Source organism: Elgaria multicarinata, chromosome 1 (genome assembly GCF_023053635.1).
Source record: "Elgaria multicarinata webbii isolate HBS135686 ecotype San Diego chromosome 1, rElgMul1.1.pri, whole genome shotgun sequence".
NCBI classification, from domain to species: domain Eukaryota; kingdom Metazoa; phylum Chordata; class Lepidosauria; order Squamata; family Anguidae; genus Elgaria; species Elgaria multicarinata.
In genome coordinates this window covers 14,306,009-14,321,393 of record NC_086171.1, presented here as the reverse complement: position 1 = coordinate 14,321,393, position 15,385 = coordinate 14,306,009, and the positions used below count along the sequence as shown (strand labels likewise).

General features: G+C 41.6%; 1 protein-coding gene across 5 annotated transcripts in view; it reads left to right on the top strand.

Moving 5' to 3' along the window:
- ETV1 (ETS variant transcription factor 1) overlaps positions 1–5,557 on the top strand; it is a 104,147-nt gene extending 98,590 nt beyond the window's left edge. For all 5 annotated transcript variants that reach the window (XM_063123576.1, XM_063123568.1, XM_063123591.1 and 2 more), the window contains 2 exons: positions 112–213; positions 1,445–5,557. In XM_063123576.1, the coding sequence (XP_062979646.1) occupies positions 112–213; positions 1,445–1,666 (324 nt within the window). In that variant the 3' untranslated portion in view covers positions 1,667–5,557. The remainder of the gene's footprint in view (positions 1–111; positions 214–1,444) is intronic.
- Positions 5,558–15,385: the final 9,828 nt, after the last annotated feature.

Genomic DNA, 15,385 nt, shown 5'->3' with positions numbered 1-15,385 from the left:
AAAAAAAATTGTTTATATTATTTTACTTCTAACTTGGCCTTTTCCTTTGAAAAATATGGCTGAAAATAAATTAGCTTTTAACAAGTCAATGCTGATCTCTTTCTGCAACAGGTGGCACGTCGTTGGGGGATTCAGAAAAACAGGCCAGCCATGAACTATGATAAACTTAGCCGTTCTCTTCGCTATTATTATGAGAAGGGAATCATGCAAAAGGTGAGCAGTTAACGTGACGTTATATTTCATTGGAATGTTGCGTGTTAATCTACAAACCAGTTTATAAGGACAAGCAGCTGTAAATGGCATTGTTTCAACTGGTTTGTGACCAGCCTAGAGAAGTACTGCAAAAGTTTAGATGCTTATCTCTTTATGGGGTGGGTCCTTCCTCCCCACATTGTCCCCAGCTCCTCCTCCTTGTAATCATCATTGCTTCCACCTGCTTGTTTGACAGGCAGGAAGCCTTCGAGTAAATAGGCAGCGCATCCAGGGCTGGCCTTTGGCATGGGCGAGCAGGCTGGGCGCTCAGGGCGCCGAGCTGAGGAAGGTGCCAAGCTGAGCTCAGCGGCTGTGTTTTTTAAACGTGCTCTCTGCAGGAAGCTAGAGTGGCAAAAAGCAAGAGTCTGCAACCTTTCTTTCAAGGTTCTACAAGTGGTTTGGGTGCTAACTAAAAAAATGATCTCCCTTTACAGTACCTTTCTTTCTCAGTTTTCACCTTGATGCCATTTGCACTAGGTAAAAATGAGCGAAACTCAGCTTTTACTTTGAGGCGTTACCCAGGAGTTAGCGCTTCAAATATTGAAAACGTCATGAACACTATATAAATAATAATGATAAAATAAAGTCATAGGCTGTAAGATGTCAACTGGATACCTTTTTTATTTATAACTTTTCTGTATTATTTTTAAAGATAAAAATAATTGATATTCTAAAATAACAAAACCCTTAGCAAAAGATAGGAACTGCAACAAAACAAAATATTATAAGTCTAATATCTGTGATAATTCTGCTGTGTGTGGCATAGTGCACTGCCACTGCTCAGAATGTGTCTTTTCGAACGTTGACTTGTCCAAACTGTACCACAGTGGCTGGGAGATCAAAGTTTTAAGCAGTGTCGTTCTCGATGGACACCACATCTGCACCAGGCCCCAGGAATCCTCAAGGGGGGGGGGGCTTGCAAATCCTCTGGGGGCAGGGCGACCAAAGGCCCTAGGGGCTTCTCCTGCTCCTCCTTCTCACCACCACTATTGTCTGGGCCAGAATGGGGAGCTGGTGAACCAGAATGTTGCAATGGTGAAGGGGAGGAGCAGCTCCAGGCAGCTCTTGTCAGTGTGGACCCTCGGCAGATGCCAGACCATGCCGATCCTTGATGCCAACCTTGGGAAAGAGATTCCACTTCTACTTTTAACACTCTCCCCCCTTCCCCTCCTTCTGTAACGTTGCTCCTAAGGTTGCCGGAGAAAGATACGTCTACAAGTTTGTTTGCGATCCCGAAGCCCTCTTCTCCATGGCCTTTCCAGACAACCAGCGCCCCTTGCTGAAGACTGACATGGAACGTCACATCAATGAAGAGGACACCGTGCCTCTGTCGCACTTTGACGAAAGCATGGTCTACATGCAAGAAGGAGGGTGCTGTAACACCCACCCTTATAATGAAGGCTATGTGTATTAACTGCAGTGACACTAAAGAAGCCCCCTTCCTGCCCCTCGTCCCCCCACTCCCCCAAGTTTCTCCTCTTTCGTGAGACCAGGAGGAAAGCTGAATCCCCTTAAGTTGGTTTTGTAAAAAATAATAATAATAATAATTAAAAAAGAAATTAAAAAAGAATAAAATAGAACTATAAAGGGGCTTCTCCTGTTGCATTACTCCTATGGTCTGCCATGGACAGTGCACTTTATTTGAAAGGGGAAGATTGGGATTTAATGATTTATTCTGTGGAACAAGAAGGAAAGGGTGGGCGTCCTTCCTCTTTCTCTTTAAGATTGGGAATGGAACATACAGGTTTTCAGTACAACAAAGCTGTATCATGTCTCTTTTTGTTTCTTATTGGCTAAAAGATATTGTACATGTCCTCGGGGTATCCATAGTACAGTTCATTCTAGTTGTGATCGATTGAATTCTTTGTACACTACTTGGGGAAATATCTGCCATATTCACTTCCCCTCTCCCGTTTCCTTTTGCCATACCCTAGCCTATTTTCTACATTTTCAAAAGACTTTATGCCGAGCCAGGCCATTGGTCCAGTTAGTTCAGTATCGCCTACACTGATTGGAGCATCTCTCTGGGGTTTCAGACAGACATGTTTCCGAGCCTTAACTGGAGGTGGCAGGGGTCAAAGCTAGGGCTTGTGCCATAGCTTGTGTACGTGGAAAGCGTGCGCTCTACCACTGACCTTTGGAGCAGTGATAGAAGTTGCAAACTTTGATAAGAGCTAGGCACACCACTGCACCTTTCCATTTTCATTTGTTTGTTTGTTTTCAGTTTTCCCTCAGGTTTTTTAATTATTATTATTTCTACATATCTTTCATGCTGCCTTGTATTCGTTAATGGGTCATTAAGGAAGGCATTCACTGTGGACTGAAGAGCACAATTCCTGGCTTGAAACTGCAAATTGCAGGATTGTAGCTTAGCTTCTTGTATCTGGTGCCATCTTGCTATGCAAGTACAGCACACATCTCCCCGTTTTAGATCTTTCAGTATCCACCTGAGCATAATAATTACATGTGCTGATCCATTCTGGATATCAATTCGACATTAAATACGAGATTGTGATCACAGAAGAGAAGACATATTGCGTCCTTCCATTTACTTTGATGCATAAATAAGTTATTTAATCAATAGGAATTAACTGTACTAGTTCTCATATCTCAGTATGCTGTTTAGACCACAGCAAGCACTCCTTCAGCAAAATATCCAATACACTAAATAGGTACTTTAGTAATTTTTAGAGATGGTACCCATTAATATGCATTTAAACCTTTTACTGCTGTGTTATGTTGATAAACATATATACATACTAGATAATGCTAATGCTTCTGCTGCTGTCTTTTTTTCTGTAATATTCTCTTTGCTGAATTTACTATGCCCATTTATAAGCAATGCTGTAACTACAGGTAGCATTTCAGGACAAAATAGATGACTTGAACCATTTATTGCTTAGAGAAATAGCTTATGCCACAGCTGTGCTATCAGCAGCTTTTACGCGCATTGAGAAATGAGTAGTAAGCTTGATCTTGCTAAAAGGAGCTCTGCCGAACCTTTTATAACTTTCAGAGGAGCAGAGGCTTATACAAACCGTCAGAGAATACATTGAATTTGCTGTATAATGTTGTAGTGCTGGCACTGATGCTTATCAATCGACTTTGTTTTGGACACTAAATGTAAATGTGATCAGAGATGTTTGGAAGGCCATTTAAATCAGTCTTCCCCAACTTGGTCTGCTCTAGAGGTGAAGGACTACAATCCCTAACATCCCCAGCCATCATGGGGATGCTGGGGTTGTAGTCCCAAATTTCTGGGAGGTGCTAGGTTGGGGATGGCTACTTTAAAGGATCTTTTTTAATTTTTTTGTTTAATTTTTTTGTTTAATTTTAAGAAGGGTAATGTCGAAAGCGGGACACACACCTTATTCTACGTATAAAATTAAGAGGAAAAAAAGTTTTAAATATTTATGAACGCCTTTTCTGAAACGTTTTGAGTTTCCTAGTTTGAAAAGGATAGAAATGAAGTTTGAGCTGTCCAGTGAGCATTGTAAACAGTGACTCTTCGAAGCGGTTTCTCCCCCCCACCCCACCCCACCCCAACACACACATTCTTTGCCAGATGCTATCAACTCTAGAAGAAGGGAGGTGGGAATAGGAGTCCATAATCGTTAGCCACAGAAATAATGTTCCATTGTAAATGACATGATATCAAAGATGCCTTGAGGTGGTGATTTACTTTGCACTCAGTGTCGGTCAGGAAACCAGTAAAGCTATAAATGATTTATTATGCAATTCATTTCAAACTAACGAGTCTTAGCCACTATAAACCACAGCTGTAGAAAGAAACACACACTGGGTATGCATCTACTACACCTTGAAACGTAAGATAACTTAATAGGTGCATGTGCATAAATCCAGGGCATGCTACCCTTACCGAAACCTCAATCAAAAGCCCTTCGTCTTATTCCTGCCACTAATCAGTAGCACTAATACTCCAAATGGCTAATATGTGTACAGAATAAAACCCCTACCCTTTGGTGTGGACAAATGTCGTGAAACTTTTCTAGGAACACCTAGGGTGATTTGCCCATAGGCCAAATGTGATGTGGTGTGTGTTTAATCAACCCATTTGGCAATGAAGGGGGCAGGTGGGTGACGGAGTTCACCTTTTTTATACGAAAAAGCACAGGCGGGAGGGAGGGGAGCAAAACCCACCCCCTTCCCATCTTGCCGTGCTTCAAGCCATTTTCTCTGTGCTGGCTTGTGTCTAGTATTGGAGCTCCACTGGGGGCAAGTGGCTTAAAGTCACCAGTGTGTGGGGAGATATGGTGGGGAGGGCCCAGGTTTTGCTCTCCTTCCTGTGTTGGCCCTTTTGCTGTCAAAAGATTTATCTGCGCGCTCTGCTTTATAGCTGAATGGTCCAGCATCAGGGTTGGCCTTGTGATTATCAGCCTTCTGCCCCCGGGATACTCCACTTACCTAGTGTCACAGTGATGTCCACCTGTCCCGACTAACCTACATCAGTTGGGTGTGCACCTGGACTCCCCTCTAACATGCATGCATTCTTTGGCAGGCAAGTTAATGTGGGAAGTGTTGCCTGAAGATAGGAAATTGACAAACCGCTGGTGTAGGCATAGAAGAAGAGCATTGGGGGAATCCAGATTTAAGGAGGTTGTACTTTTTTTGCATTGAAATAGTGCCCCAATGTATGAGTCCCTTTAACAAAAAGTTCTGTGATTGCTTTTGGTTCATCAGTATTGGCTTGGAGCATTTCTTGTCAGGACAAGATATATATTTGGTGGATGGTTTAAAAAAAAGCCTAACTATTCAAATGTCTAAATAATATTTTTAAAAAAGTTATATATACTGTATAAGGTAGTGATTCACTGAACAAAATAGGCAATTCACCCACCATTGAATGAATTCCCAAGGAGGAAAAATTGGTACAAGAAGTTGTTATATGGAATTGATTAACCCTTTTGAAATTGTACCTTTTAAAAGAGTTTAAGTTCTGTTTTTATTCCACATTTTTCCAGGTAGATTAATAAATCTGGCAGCTGATTTCTGAAAGCTGGTTGTTTGGATTTCTAATGAATGTCTGTCTGTCTGTTGTTCATTCAAGCCAACTTAAAATGTTTGCTGGCGCAAAGAAAATATCGTCCATTACTGTATCCAGAACAGCATAGCAAGTGAAGACCATTGTTCTATTGACTGTCTTTTGGTGCTAAAGAAGTTACTGTAGAAAGAGATAATGGGAGCTGATGAATTTGGGAGGGGGACAATGCTGGTGATATTTCTAAAATACATAGACTTTATTTTATTTATTTATTGCATTTATATCCCGCCTTTTTTCCTCCAAGGAACCCAAGGTGGCGACATAATCCTTTTCTCCATTTTATCCTCACAACAACAACCCTGTGAGGTAGGTTGGGCTGAGAGTATGTGACTGGCCCAAAGTCACCCAGTGGGTTTCCATGGCCGAGTGGGGACTAGAACCCAGATCTCCCAGCTCCCAGTCCAACACTTTAGCCACTACACACTGGCATGTTACATTATGGATTACCACCAAGTAACCGCCTTGGGAGGTTGAGTTTGAGTAATAGTGACTAATTTGCTCAGCTCAGGGTGAAGGCTAAGTAGGAAAGGGGTAGATGACATACAGTACAAGTGCGGCCCTGATGCCCTTCTGAATTCTGGGGAAAATATTTTTGGGGTGGGTGTGGGGAAATGGTTTGCATGACAGGTATGGAATGTCAAAAGGGCTGAATTAGCTTTTAAAAAATTTCTCCTTGGTTGCTCCACAACCACTATGGACACCATTTTTAATTTTAAAAATCAAGTACCTGCAGGGTGTGTGGCAAGGGGAGCTCCAAGGGGCCAAAATGGCTCCCTGCAGTCGATGTAGGTTTCATTTGGGCTGTCAGAATAAGTTCTTCACTCTGAGGAATCTGATTTTGCCAGTGTTGGTATACCAGTATATTGAGCACTGAATTCGTAGCCAACCCTCAATCACAAGGTGTTCTTGACTTTAAATTATAGGCATATATATTTGTATGCATACCTACATTGGCTTGGATCCAGATTTTTATTTCATGGGTCTATTCTTAATATGGCTATATCTGAATCCAACCCATTAATTTTTCATCCTAACATTTCCCCATTTCCAAGGGATTAGGTGGAGGAAAGTGTTGGTAATACACAGGCACTAGCCAGTAGGCACCCATTGGAACTATAATGCTGTCCATTTCAGAAAAGGATTCAGTTTCTCTTCCGTTCAGCCTGGCCCCACTCTGTGAACCTGCAGAACTACTCACTCACTCACTCACTCCAGAGCTCACCTCATGACTGAAATAATGTGTATTTTGAAGACAGCTTGGTGGTTCTCAAACTTGCTCTGGCATTCTTAAAATGATATATTTTCACCCCGAGATGGAGGGAAGAGATGCTGAAGTGCCTTCCTCGCACAAGTATCCCACCATGTAGCCAGATCTCACTTCACAGCAGTGTGAAGTATGAAGCCCAGTAGAAGAACTGTGTTCTACGGAGCATTTGAACTGTGGGCATAACCACTGCCCAGCATATATTGCTTTACATATGACCTATGGCATCTATGTGTACAGGCAGCCCTTGTTGCACATATGTGAGCATCTAACTTAGCTGACTGATGAATTGGTGAGTGTGAGCTTCTGTTAAACGCAGGTGCAAATGCTGATGTTTTAATGAATCTATTCAGAGCGGATATAATCAGCCTGGACCAAAAATAAGCCAACGAAATAGTTGTCTAAATTGGCCATGAGGGTGTTCTAGATCCAAAAAGAAGAGCCATTGTAAAAGGGCAAAGAATACTTGGCTGGTGGAGTCAAGTAGAAGGCAACACATGGAATTCTAGAACCACCCCTGTTGTTGCATTCAGAGAAAGGCTGCCCTAATTGCAGCTAAGGTCTTCCGGACCCATATCCCATGCTTGATTTGGAACCAAGGTTGTAAGCACAGCTAGAATTGGATCAAGGCAAGAACCTAATAAATGACAGTGACCAAAAGTGAGGGTATTTATTTCATTTACAATAATTTTTAGGCCACGTTTAAAGGGGGAAGAACCCTCTCAAGGTGGTGAACAAGACAAAAACCATACAAAGTGGACACATGGTTACCAATAAAAGTCAATGAAAACAAATTACCAATGGGACATCAGAAATAACCTAATGTGGGAGTTTAAATTATTTGAAGACTGCCCTCTTTTCTTTTTAAGAAGGAGGAAGTAGAATTCTCAGGTAAGTTCATTAGACATAATGGAGACATACAGTATGTTGAAAAGAGGCATTCTGAAGGCATGCCTTCTAGCCTTTGGCAAGAAAGTTTTAGTACTCTTCTCCCGCACTCCGACCATCTTCCAATTGGTGCTTCCAATTGCTGCTGTGAGGTGATTTGGCGTGGGAAGGGAAACTGCCCTGGACCTTCTTTCATATGTGTGCACACAGCTGCTCCCCCATCGCTGCTGGGCAGACAAGAATGGGAACTCCCTGAGGACAGGAGGCTGCCTGAGCTCAGTGTCTACTCTTCCTTCCATGATTGGGAGCATGGAAATCTCAATGGGCAGAAAGGGGTGGTTCAGTGTGATGAGAGGAGCAGTTGAAGAGGAGTCGGGCAACCATGTGGGGTTAGCACACACCCATTCTCCCCTATTTTCTTCCTTTGCAGGAATGGGAAACCCCTATCAGAAGTAAGAAAGGCAGTACCAGTGAGCAGTGCAGGTAGCTGGATGGCCATGTGAGTTGTCTGAGTCCATTCTTGGAAGAATAGAAGCAAAATATGACAAGGTGTCCAAACATCTGGCTGTTTAAGCTGTGTTGGGGAGGGTATAGTAGGCTAGAAATTGGGGGGGGGGGGGTTCAGGTCATTGGAGGGTATCTTGGCAGTTAGTGACTTTGCTTAATCTGATTCTAGGCCTGCATCCAGTGATGTTTACAATTGAATCTATATAATTTTGCTCCAGGAGATGAAGAATGGGACTGACTTGGAACTCAGTGTCAATATTTTAGTAAAAACCAAACCAAAATAGGAGACGCTTGAAATGCTCAGAAATGAAAAGATGCAGTATAGATTTTGCCCAACTCTTGGGATATTCTCAGAGTAAACTGTTCTTAGCTGTTGCTATTGGAAGAAGATCCATAATACTATTTTTCACAACTGAAGTTCACACTTCTCCAGCTAGGGTGGCTGTGCATCCTACCTTACAGAGGAAATATCTCTATTTGGAGGCAACCTCTGTTTCAGGGGTGGGCAACTTAGTGCCCTCCAGATGTTACTGGTCTGCAACTCCCATCAACCCTAGCCAGCATAGCCAATAATGATGATGGGAGTTGTAGGCAAAAACATCTGGAGGACCACAATTTCCCCATCTCTGCTATAGACATGGAATAACTTGGGAGTTTGAAGTATAGCAGGCAGGCTGGTCTGCTGATGAGACAAAAGCAAAAGGCTTCGCTCAGATGGGTTGGAATACAACTGGCATACTTGAGCTGAAATCTGATTCATGTCGCTTGGTGGAAGGGGATTCTGGACTTGATGAGCTGAAATTGAAATTCATAGTTTATGCACAAGTTGCAGCCCCATACACACCCATATGAATGGCTGTTCAGTTTAAGGAAGAGCTATGAGAAGTTAAAGAGCTCTATGAAGGCTCTTTACCCACTCTGCCTTGAAGATGGCCACCCACAGTTAGCACCTGGACAGCAGACTGAGCTGGCATACAGGTCACCTTGCCACAATCTCTCCCATTATGGTGACAGGTATTGTGTTTCTATTTAAATTATAGCAATTATTTCTTAATTTGTATTATACGTATAAATTAATACGTGCAAATGTAATGTAAACCTGTATTCTTATTGCCCTCTACACTCTTTCTCTTTGCAATGTGTAAATGTCCATTTACTTTAAATCTCTCTGCATCTCTGATTCTTGGCACAACTAAACAAGCCGTTGAGCCGACAATTAGAGAGGCGGAGAGATTTGTTCAGTTCACATTTTAATGCAAACTTACCTAATTTCAGACTTTTGAACCACTGGGTGAACCAAAAATCAGCTATCCTTTGAAATTTGCACATTGTTAAGTTTTACAATGGAGTTTTCCCACCAAAATAGGGATACAAAATGTTCATATTTTGAAAATTAGGGAAATTGTTTGCAAAAGTATATATCGGGCAATACTGCATACAAAACTGCATATATTTTTCATGTGAGCTTTAAAAGAAGTCTGTGAAGTTGGAGATATACCAAGCTTAAGATTGGAAAAATGAGAAACTGAAATGGACAGATTCATCTATCTCTACATTTCCATTTCTAATAGCCTCTCCATTTGGCTTTTTGGCCTTTGGGATTTGCCCACCACCACCACCACCACCACTTTTTTCCTGCTGCTTCCAATAGTTTAGTAAAAACCATCTGTGCAGTGTTTGGATGTAGTTAAAAGAGCAAACAAAACCTTGAAATATGGGTAGTGACTTGTGATGCCTAAAGGCAAAGTAGCTATTGTCATAACGTATTTAAGAAATCAAGTTAATGAGCCATGGGCTCTGTTTCTATAAACCAATACAGCTTTAGCAAAATCTATGGAACTAATCTGAATTATATGACTTGGGTTCTCTAATGCTAATATTAAAAGGGGCAAGGTAGTAATTTTGAGTGGGTAATCAGGAGATATGAATTAAAAGATGAGAGAGAAACGTGTAATAAGGAACCAACTTTTAAAATAATATTCAAGCAATTGTTTACATTTTCCTGAATAATTTAGAATGCTGTTCTATACCTGCCTACTCATTGAATCGAATGGGGCTTACTCCCAGGTAAGTGTGCATAAGAGTGCAGAACTTCAGAACCTCTTTTTGTAGACCCTTATTTTCTATTTGGAAGTGTTATGATATGTATGATTGTGGAAGAGGAGCAAACACTTTGAGAAGATAATTTGTGGCAATATTCTAATTTCCATCTAGGCCTGATTGTGGAACCCATCATTAGTCATTTCTTTGCTCCCATGTTTGATCTTTGCTCCTAACGGAATGACAGAAAATAAATAAGCCCTCAAAGTAGTAGTCTGGGGACAAATAAAGCATATCTTTGTTTGTTGCGTTATTGTAAACAAAACAATAATTTCTGTGATGTTTGGGTTGAGGAAAGATTTCTAATATAACTAGACAGAATATAGTAATTGACAAGAAAGGAATAAAACACCAAGAACATGGTGGCTAATTAAACATAAATCACCTATGTGAAGAGGACAAAATAGAAAAAGACATTACAAATCAAAGAGTGCATCAATCCAAATCGCTGCTAGACTTAAGTACAACAGAGGGATTGGAAATAAGACAACAGGTAGGCCATCTTGTCAGTATCCGTGTAGAGAAATACAGCGATACTTTTGGAGAGCCTTTTGGATATTTTATTTATTTATTTACAATATTTATATACCACTCAATTATCTAACACAGATTACAGAGCGGTGAACATAGGTATAAGCTGTGAAAGAAAGGACATTTTAAAAACAAATTAAAATTATTCAATTTAAAAACAAAGGAATCAGAAAAACAGTGGCTAGTCAGTTGAGGAAGGCTTCTCGAAACAGGGTGGTTTTCAGGAGGTGCTGGAAGCAGACTAGTGTTGGCGCCTACCTGACCTCCAGAGGCAGGGAGTTCCACAGAGAAGGGGCCACTACACTAAAGGCTCTTCCTGAGGCTGCACATGTTGTAGAAGTTCTGGAGACAGGGGATCCTACACAATAAGCACACACACAGCCCTCTCCCCCCCCACCCCGGCACTACGATGACAGCTTCTCTGTCTTCTTTCAGAGGTTTCTACCAACATTCACTCTGGCTTCCAGTTGCCTTCTCCTTTCAATAAGCTCATTATCTATAAAACCCAAAAGCTACCTTAGAAACTGCCTCCAATGCATGTTCCATCTGCTGATACTCTCCTACAAGTTGTAGCATCAGCTCCTGTTCTGGTTCACTGGTGAATTTGCAAGTTTGTGCCATTGCATCTGGAAAGGGATCTGACAAAAGCTCAGCAGGGGGTGTCATGAGTTGGTAGTGGAGTCACTCCACTCTGGAAGTGGGTAGCCCACTGTGATATATGTAGGGGTCTCCTATAAGGACCTGGCCCCTGGCGGTTACTGAGTCCAGACTTTCCCTAGGACTTCCCAAAATACCAGCTGCTACCACTTACTGATTTATAGAGGACAGCCTGACTCTCGTCATTAGAACTTTAGCTGTGTGATTCAAAGGGTTCATTCATGTAACAGGTCAACATTCAGAATAAACAGTAACTGATACATAGTAATCAAAATGGGTCTAATAATCTAACACCACATCTGTACTTTCAATAACTTCTCTCCCTCTCTTCACATCCACAGCCTTAACTAATTCTCTTAGTGAAGTGGATGAGTCAGCTAACTCTGGGCCCATCTTCCTTGAACTGCCTCTCTCCATCCTAACTCAACTAAGGCCTTAGCTAGACCTAAGATTTATCCCGGGGTCATCCTGCTCCCAGGATATCCTGTGTGTCATTTACATGAACAGGGATGACCCCAGGACGATCCCAGGATAAACCTTAGGTCTAGCTAAGGCCTAACTCTTTCTGACCTCCTTCATTCTAGCCATAATTCCATTCTGGCCTCTGCTGTCAATCATTCCTTCAATCACGCTTCTGTTACACCCAACATCAAACATCAAGCTACAACTGTTACGTTCACAATCTATGTACTAAGGAAAGACCAATATATCCCGAGATACATTCTCTTTGTCTGCGGCCCCTCTTCTATGGTATAGCCTTGTCCTGAAGACCGAAGGCCCTGGAAGTGTTGTAAACCATCTTTATTTCAGTTGGCGTTTAGTGGCCAGATAGAAAGATATGAGGGTTGGGTTTTAATGCATGTTTCTAAAATACTAAGAGGTCAGGCTACAAATTGGATACATAACTCAAAAGATTTAGTCACCACAATGTTGCTTGTTTCTTCCTGATATAATGACTCTCGAGTACAGCCCAGAGGGGAAATAGGAAGTTGGATAGGTCAGGTTTATCATCTCAAACAGCTGCAAGTCTGAGTCAAATAGTATAATTTTATTGTCTTCTTATAAGAGCTCTTGATAGCTGAGATCAGCCTTCAGGTTATATGTTCTCCACCTGCTTCATTACCTGGCATAGGAAGAAGCTTATCTGAAGGATCTGGTAGGAGATAATTCCACAACAGTGCATAAGAACAAGTGCAAGAACCATGATTTGCCATATTGATATTTATTCTCCATCATCTTATCAGCTGCTGCTTGGTTCCATGGCATTAGTGCTTTAGGATCCTGCCAGGTCCTCACATCTCCCATGCTTTTTAATATCTACATAAGCCTTCCCCAACTTGGTGCCCTTCATATGTTTTGGACTACATTTCCTAGCATTCTTGACCATTGGTCATACTGGATGGGGCTGGTAGGAATTCAAAACATCTGGAAGGCACCACATTTGGAGGGCTGCTCTGCATGAAACCCCTATCTGGAATTTGTGATTGAGGTATTATCATTCCACCTATTTCTACTTCTCCCATTTGTCAGAGTCAGGTGAAGCAGCGGAAATGCTCAATTGGTGCCTAAAATTCAAAGATAAACCGAAGCTCAGTCCTGACAAGGTGGATGTTCCGTGAGTAGGTGGTCAAAGAGAGGGTATTCAATTTGTTCTGGATGAGGATGCAGTCTCCTTGAACAACAGGCCCGCCAGTTGGAAGTGTCTAGATCCATCTTTGACATTGGGGGAACTTAGTAGCAGCTTGTGAGCCACCTGCAACTTCTCTTGGCTGGATATAACCTAGTCACAGTTATCCATGCTCTGGTAATCTCTCAATTAGACTACAGTAATACTTTGTACATGGGGCTGCCTTTGAATACTGCCCATAAATTGTTCAGTTACTATCTTAGCAACTTTATGCGCTAGCAGAATACTGCTGCTAGGGTAGTAACTGTAACCTGTAAGTGGGAATACATTACACAAGTCTGTAAAGAATCCTCGCTCCTGGTCTGTTTACAAGCATGATTTTGTTGTTTACCTATAAATGTTTACCTATAACCCAGGAACCTGAAGGAACATCTGCTCTCACATCAGCCTGCCTGACCACTAAGGTCAATTTCAGAGGCCCTCTGCTCATTGCCCAACTGCAAGTGATGACTGAGGTTGTAGTGTCTTGCTTGTGGAGCTTTCATGAAAGGAAGCTTGTCTGATCTCAATGCTGTTATTCCTTTAGCACCAGATAGAAACCTTTTGATTTTCCCAGGCCTTTTCTATTAAGAACATAAGAAGAACCATATTGGACCAGACCAAGTGTCCATCTAGTCCAGCATTCTGTTCACACAATGGCCAACCAGCTGCCCATGGGAAGCCCAGAAGTAGGTCTTGAGGCAACAGCACCCTCCCACCCATATTTCCCAGCAACTGGTGTCCATAGGCATACTACCTATGTTGTTTCCTTAATTGTTTTGAATGGCGTTTTACCTGCTATTTTACCACTGCTTTGTGATTGGATTTTATTTTTATGATGACATGTTTTATTGTTTGTTTTAAAAATGTATTTCTGTAAGATGCCCCAGAAACATTTGTTGAAGGGCAGGCAGCATTAAAAAACAAAAAACACCCAGTACATAAACAAAATAAAATGGGGAAAAATGTTTCACCTTGCAGCAGGTGTTTGACCTACTTGGTAATTTTGGTGTCATTCAATGTGCTGATTTGATAATTGACCTCCCATCCTGAACTTCTATTTGTGGACTCCTTCCCACACTTCAGGAGACTTCTCTTGTTGTAATCTGCATCCAATTATAGGCACATGTGGAAAATATTTCACTCACTTTAAAAAAGAAACAAAACCCGAAAAAAAACCCAACCTCACTAAACATCGGTGGCACCGCAATCCCATGATGGCAGTAGTGAAGCAATTCTCCTCCATTCACAATAATAGCTCATTCTTCTCCTGGAAACAATGACTGGCATCCCTGAATAGGAGACAGAAAATAAAGCTGGATTGCTCTTTTGGAATGTAAGACTTCAGCCTGTCCAAACAGGAGCTTGAAATGCGACACTTGATTGCATGGTAGAAAAGGGCACCTCGGAAGGAATCCGGATGGAGCGAAAAAGTACAATTATTTTAATTGCAGCACAGATGAAATAAATATTTTAAGAGAAATTGAAACTCAGTTTCTCAGTTTAAAAATGCAAGGCATCCCCCCTGCTCCCCAACAAAATATTGAGAATGAGCCGAAGTGCTAAATCCAAGTGCTTGAGAGACAGAGAGCACAGAATGATAGTGTTGGAAAGAACCGTGAGCCATCTGTTCCGGCTCCCTGCAGAGCAGATCATGATATGCCAGGAGTAGAAAGAAGGTACGTTTCAGGATGAGTGAGAGTGAGGTTGTCCCACCAGCTTCATTCATGGATTACGTAAGGGAAGGCTGACCTAGTACTAGGGATTGGGGAGAAATTCTTTCAGTTCACAGTTTCATGGGGATTTACCTAATTTTGCACTTTTGAACCAAGAATTTGCACTACTGTGAATTTCGCAATGGAATGCACCAATCAAACGAATGTGTGCGAAAATGTGTCTGTCAGGGGGAAATGCAATATATTAGGAAAACTGCTTGCTCAAAGTGGTCATACTAGGCAAAAATGCACATAGAAATGGATGTATTAGAAGGAATGTGCACAAAAATGCTTATGATTTTTTTATTTGAAGTTTAAAAAAAACTAACTTAAAGTTTGGAATGAATCAAAGTTATGATTGGAAAAATCAGAAACTGAGAGAAGCTGAAACTGATAGATTTGGCCATTCCTACATAGTACACAGGGAGATTACTGAGGGTGTCATTGTACATTGTGACCTCGTTCACACAGGATGACAAACCAACATGGTTGAATTTCCCCGCGGGGCTTCCTGTTCTGCATTTTGAAAAGTCAAGCCAAAAAGGAGGACAAAAGAGGATGCCAATTTGCATAACATTTCCATATGCTAATTTAAATGTATAGGTGCAAATCTAGAACTAATACCTATAATTTAAATAGAAATACAATGTACTACACCATAGTCAAGAAGATTTGGGCTTGCCCTGCCACCATGTATTTCAGGTGCCTTTGTAGAGGTCCCTACCTCAGTTTTTGCCGCTCTG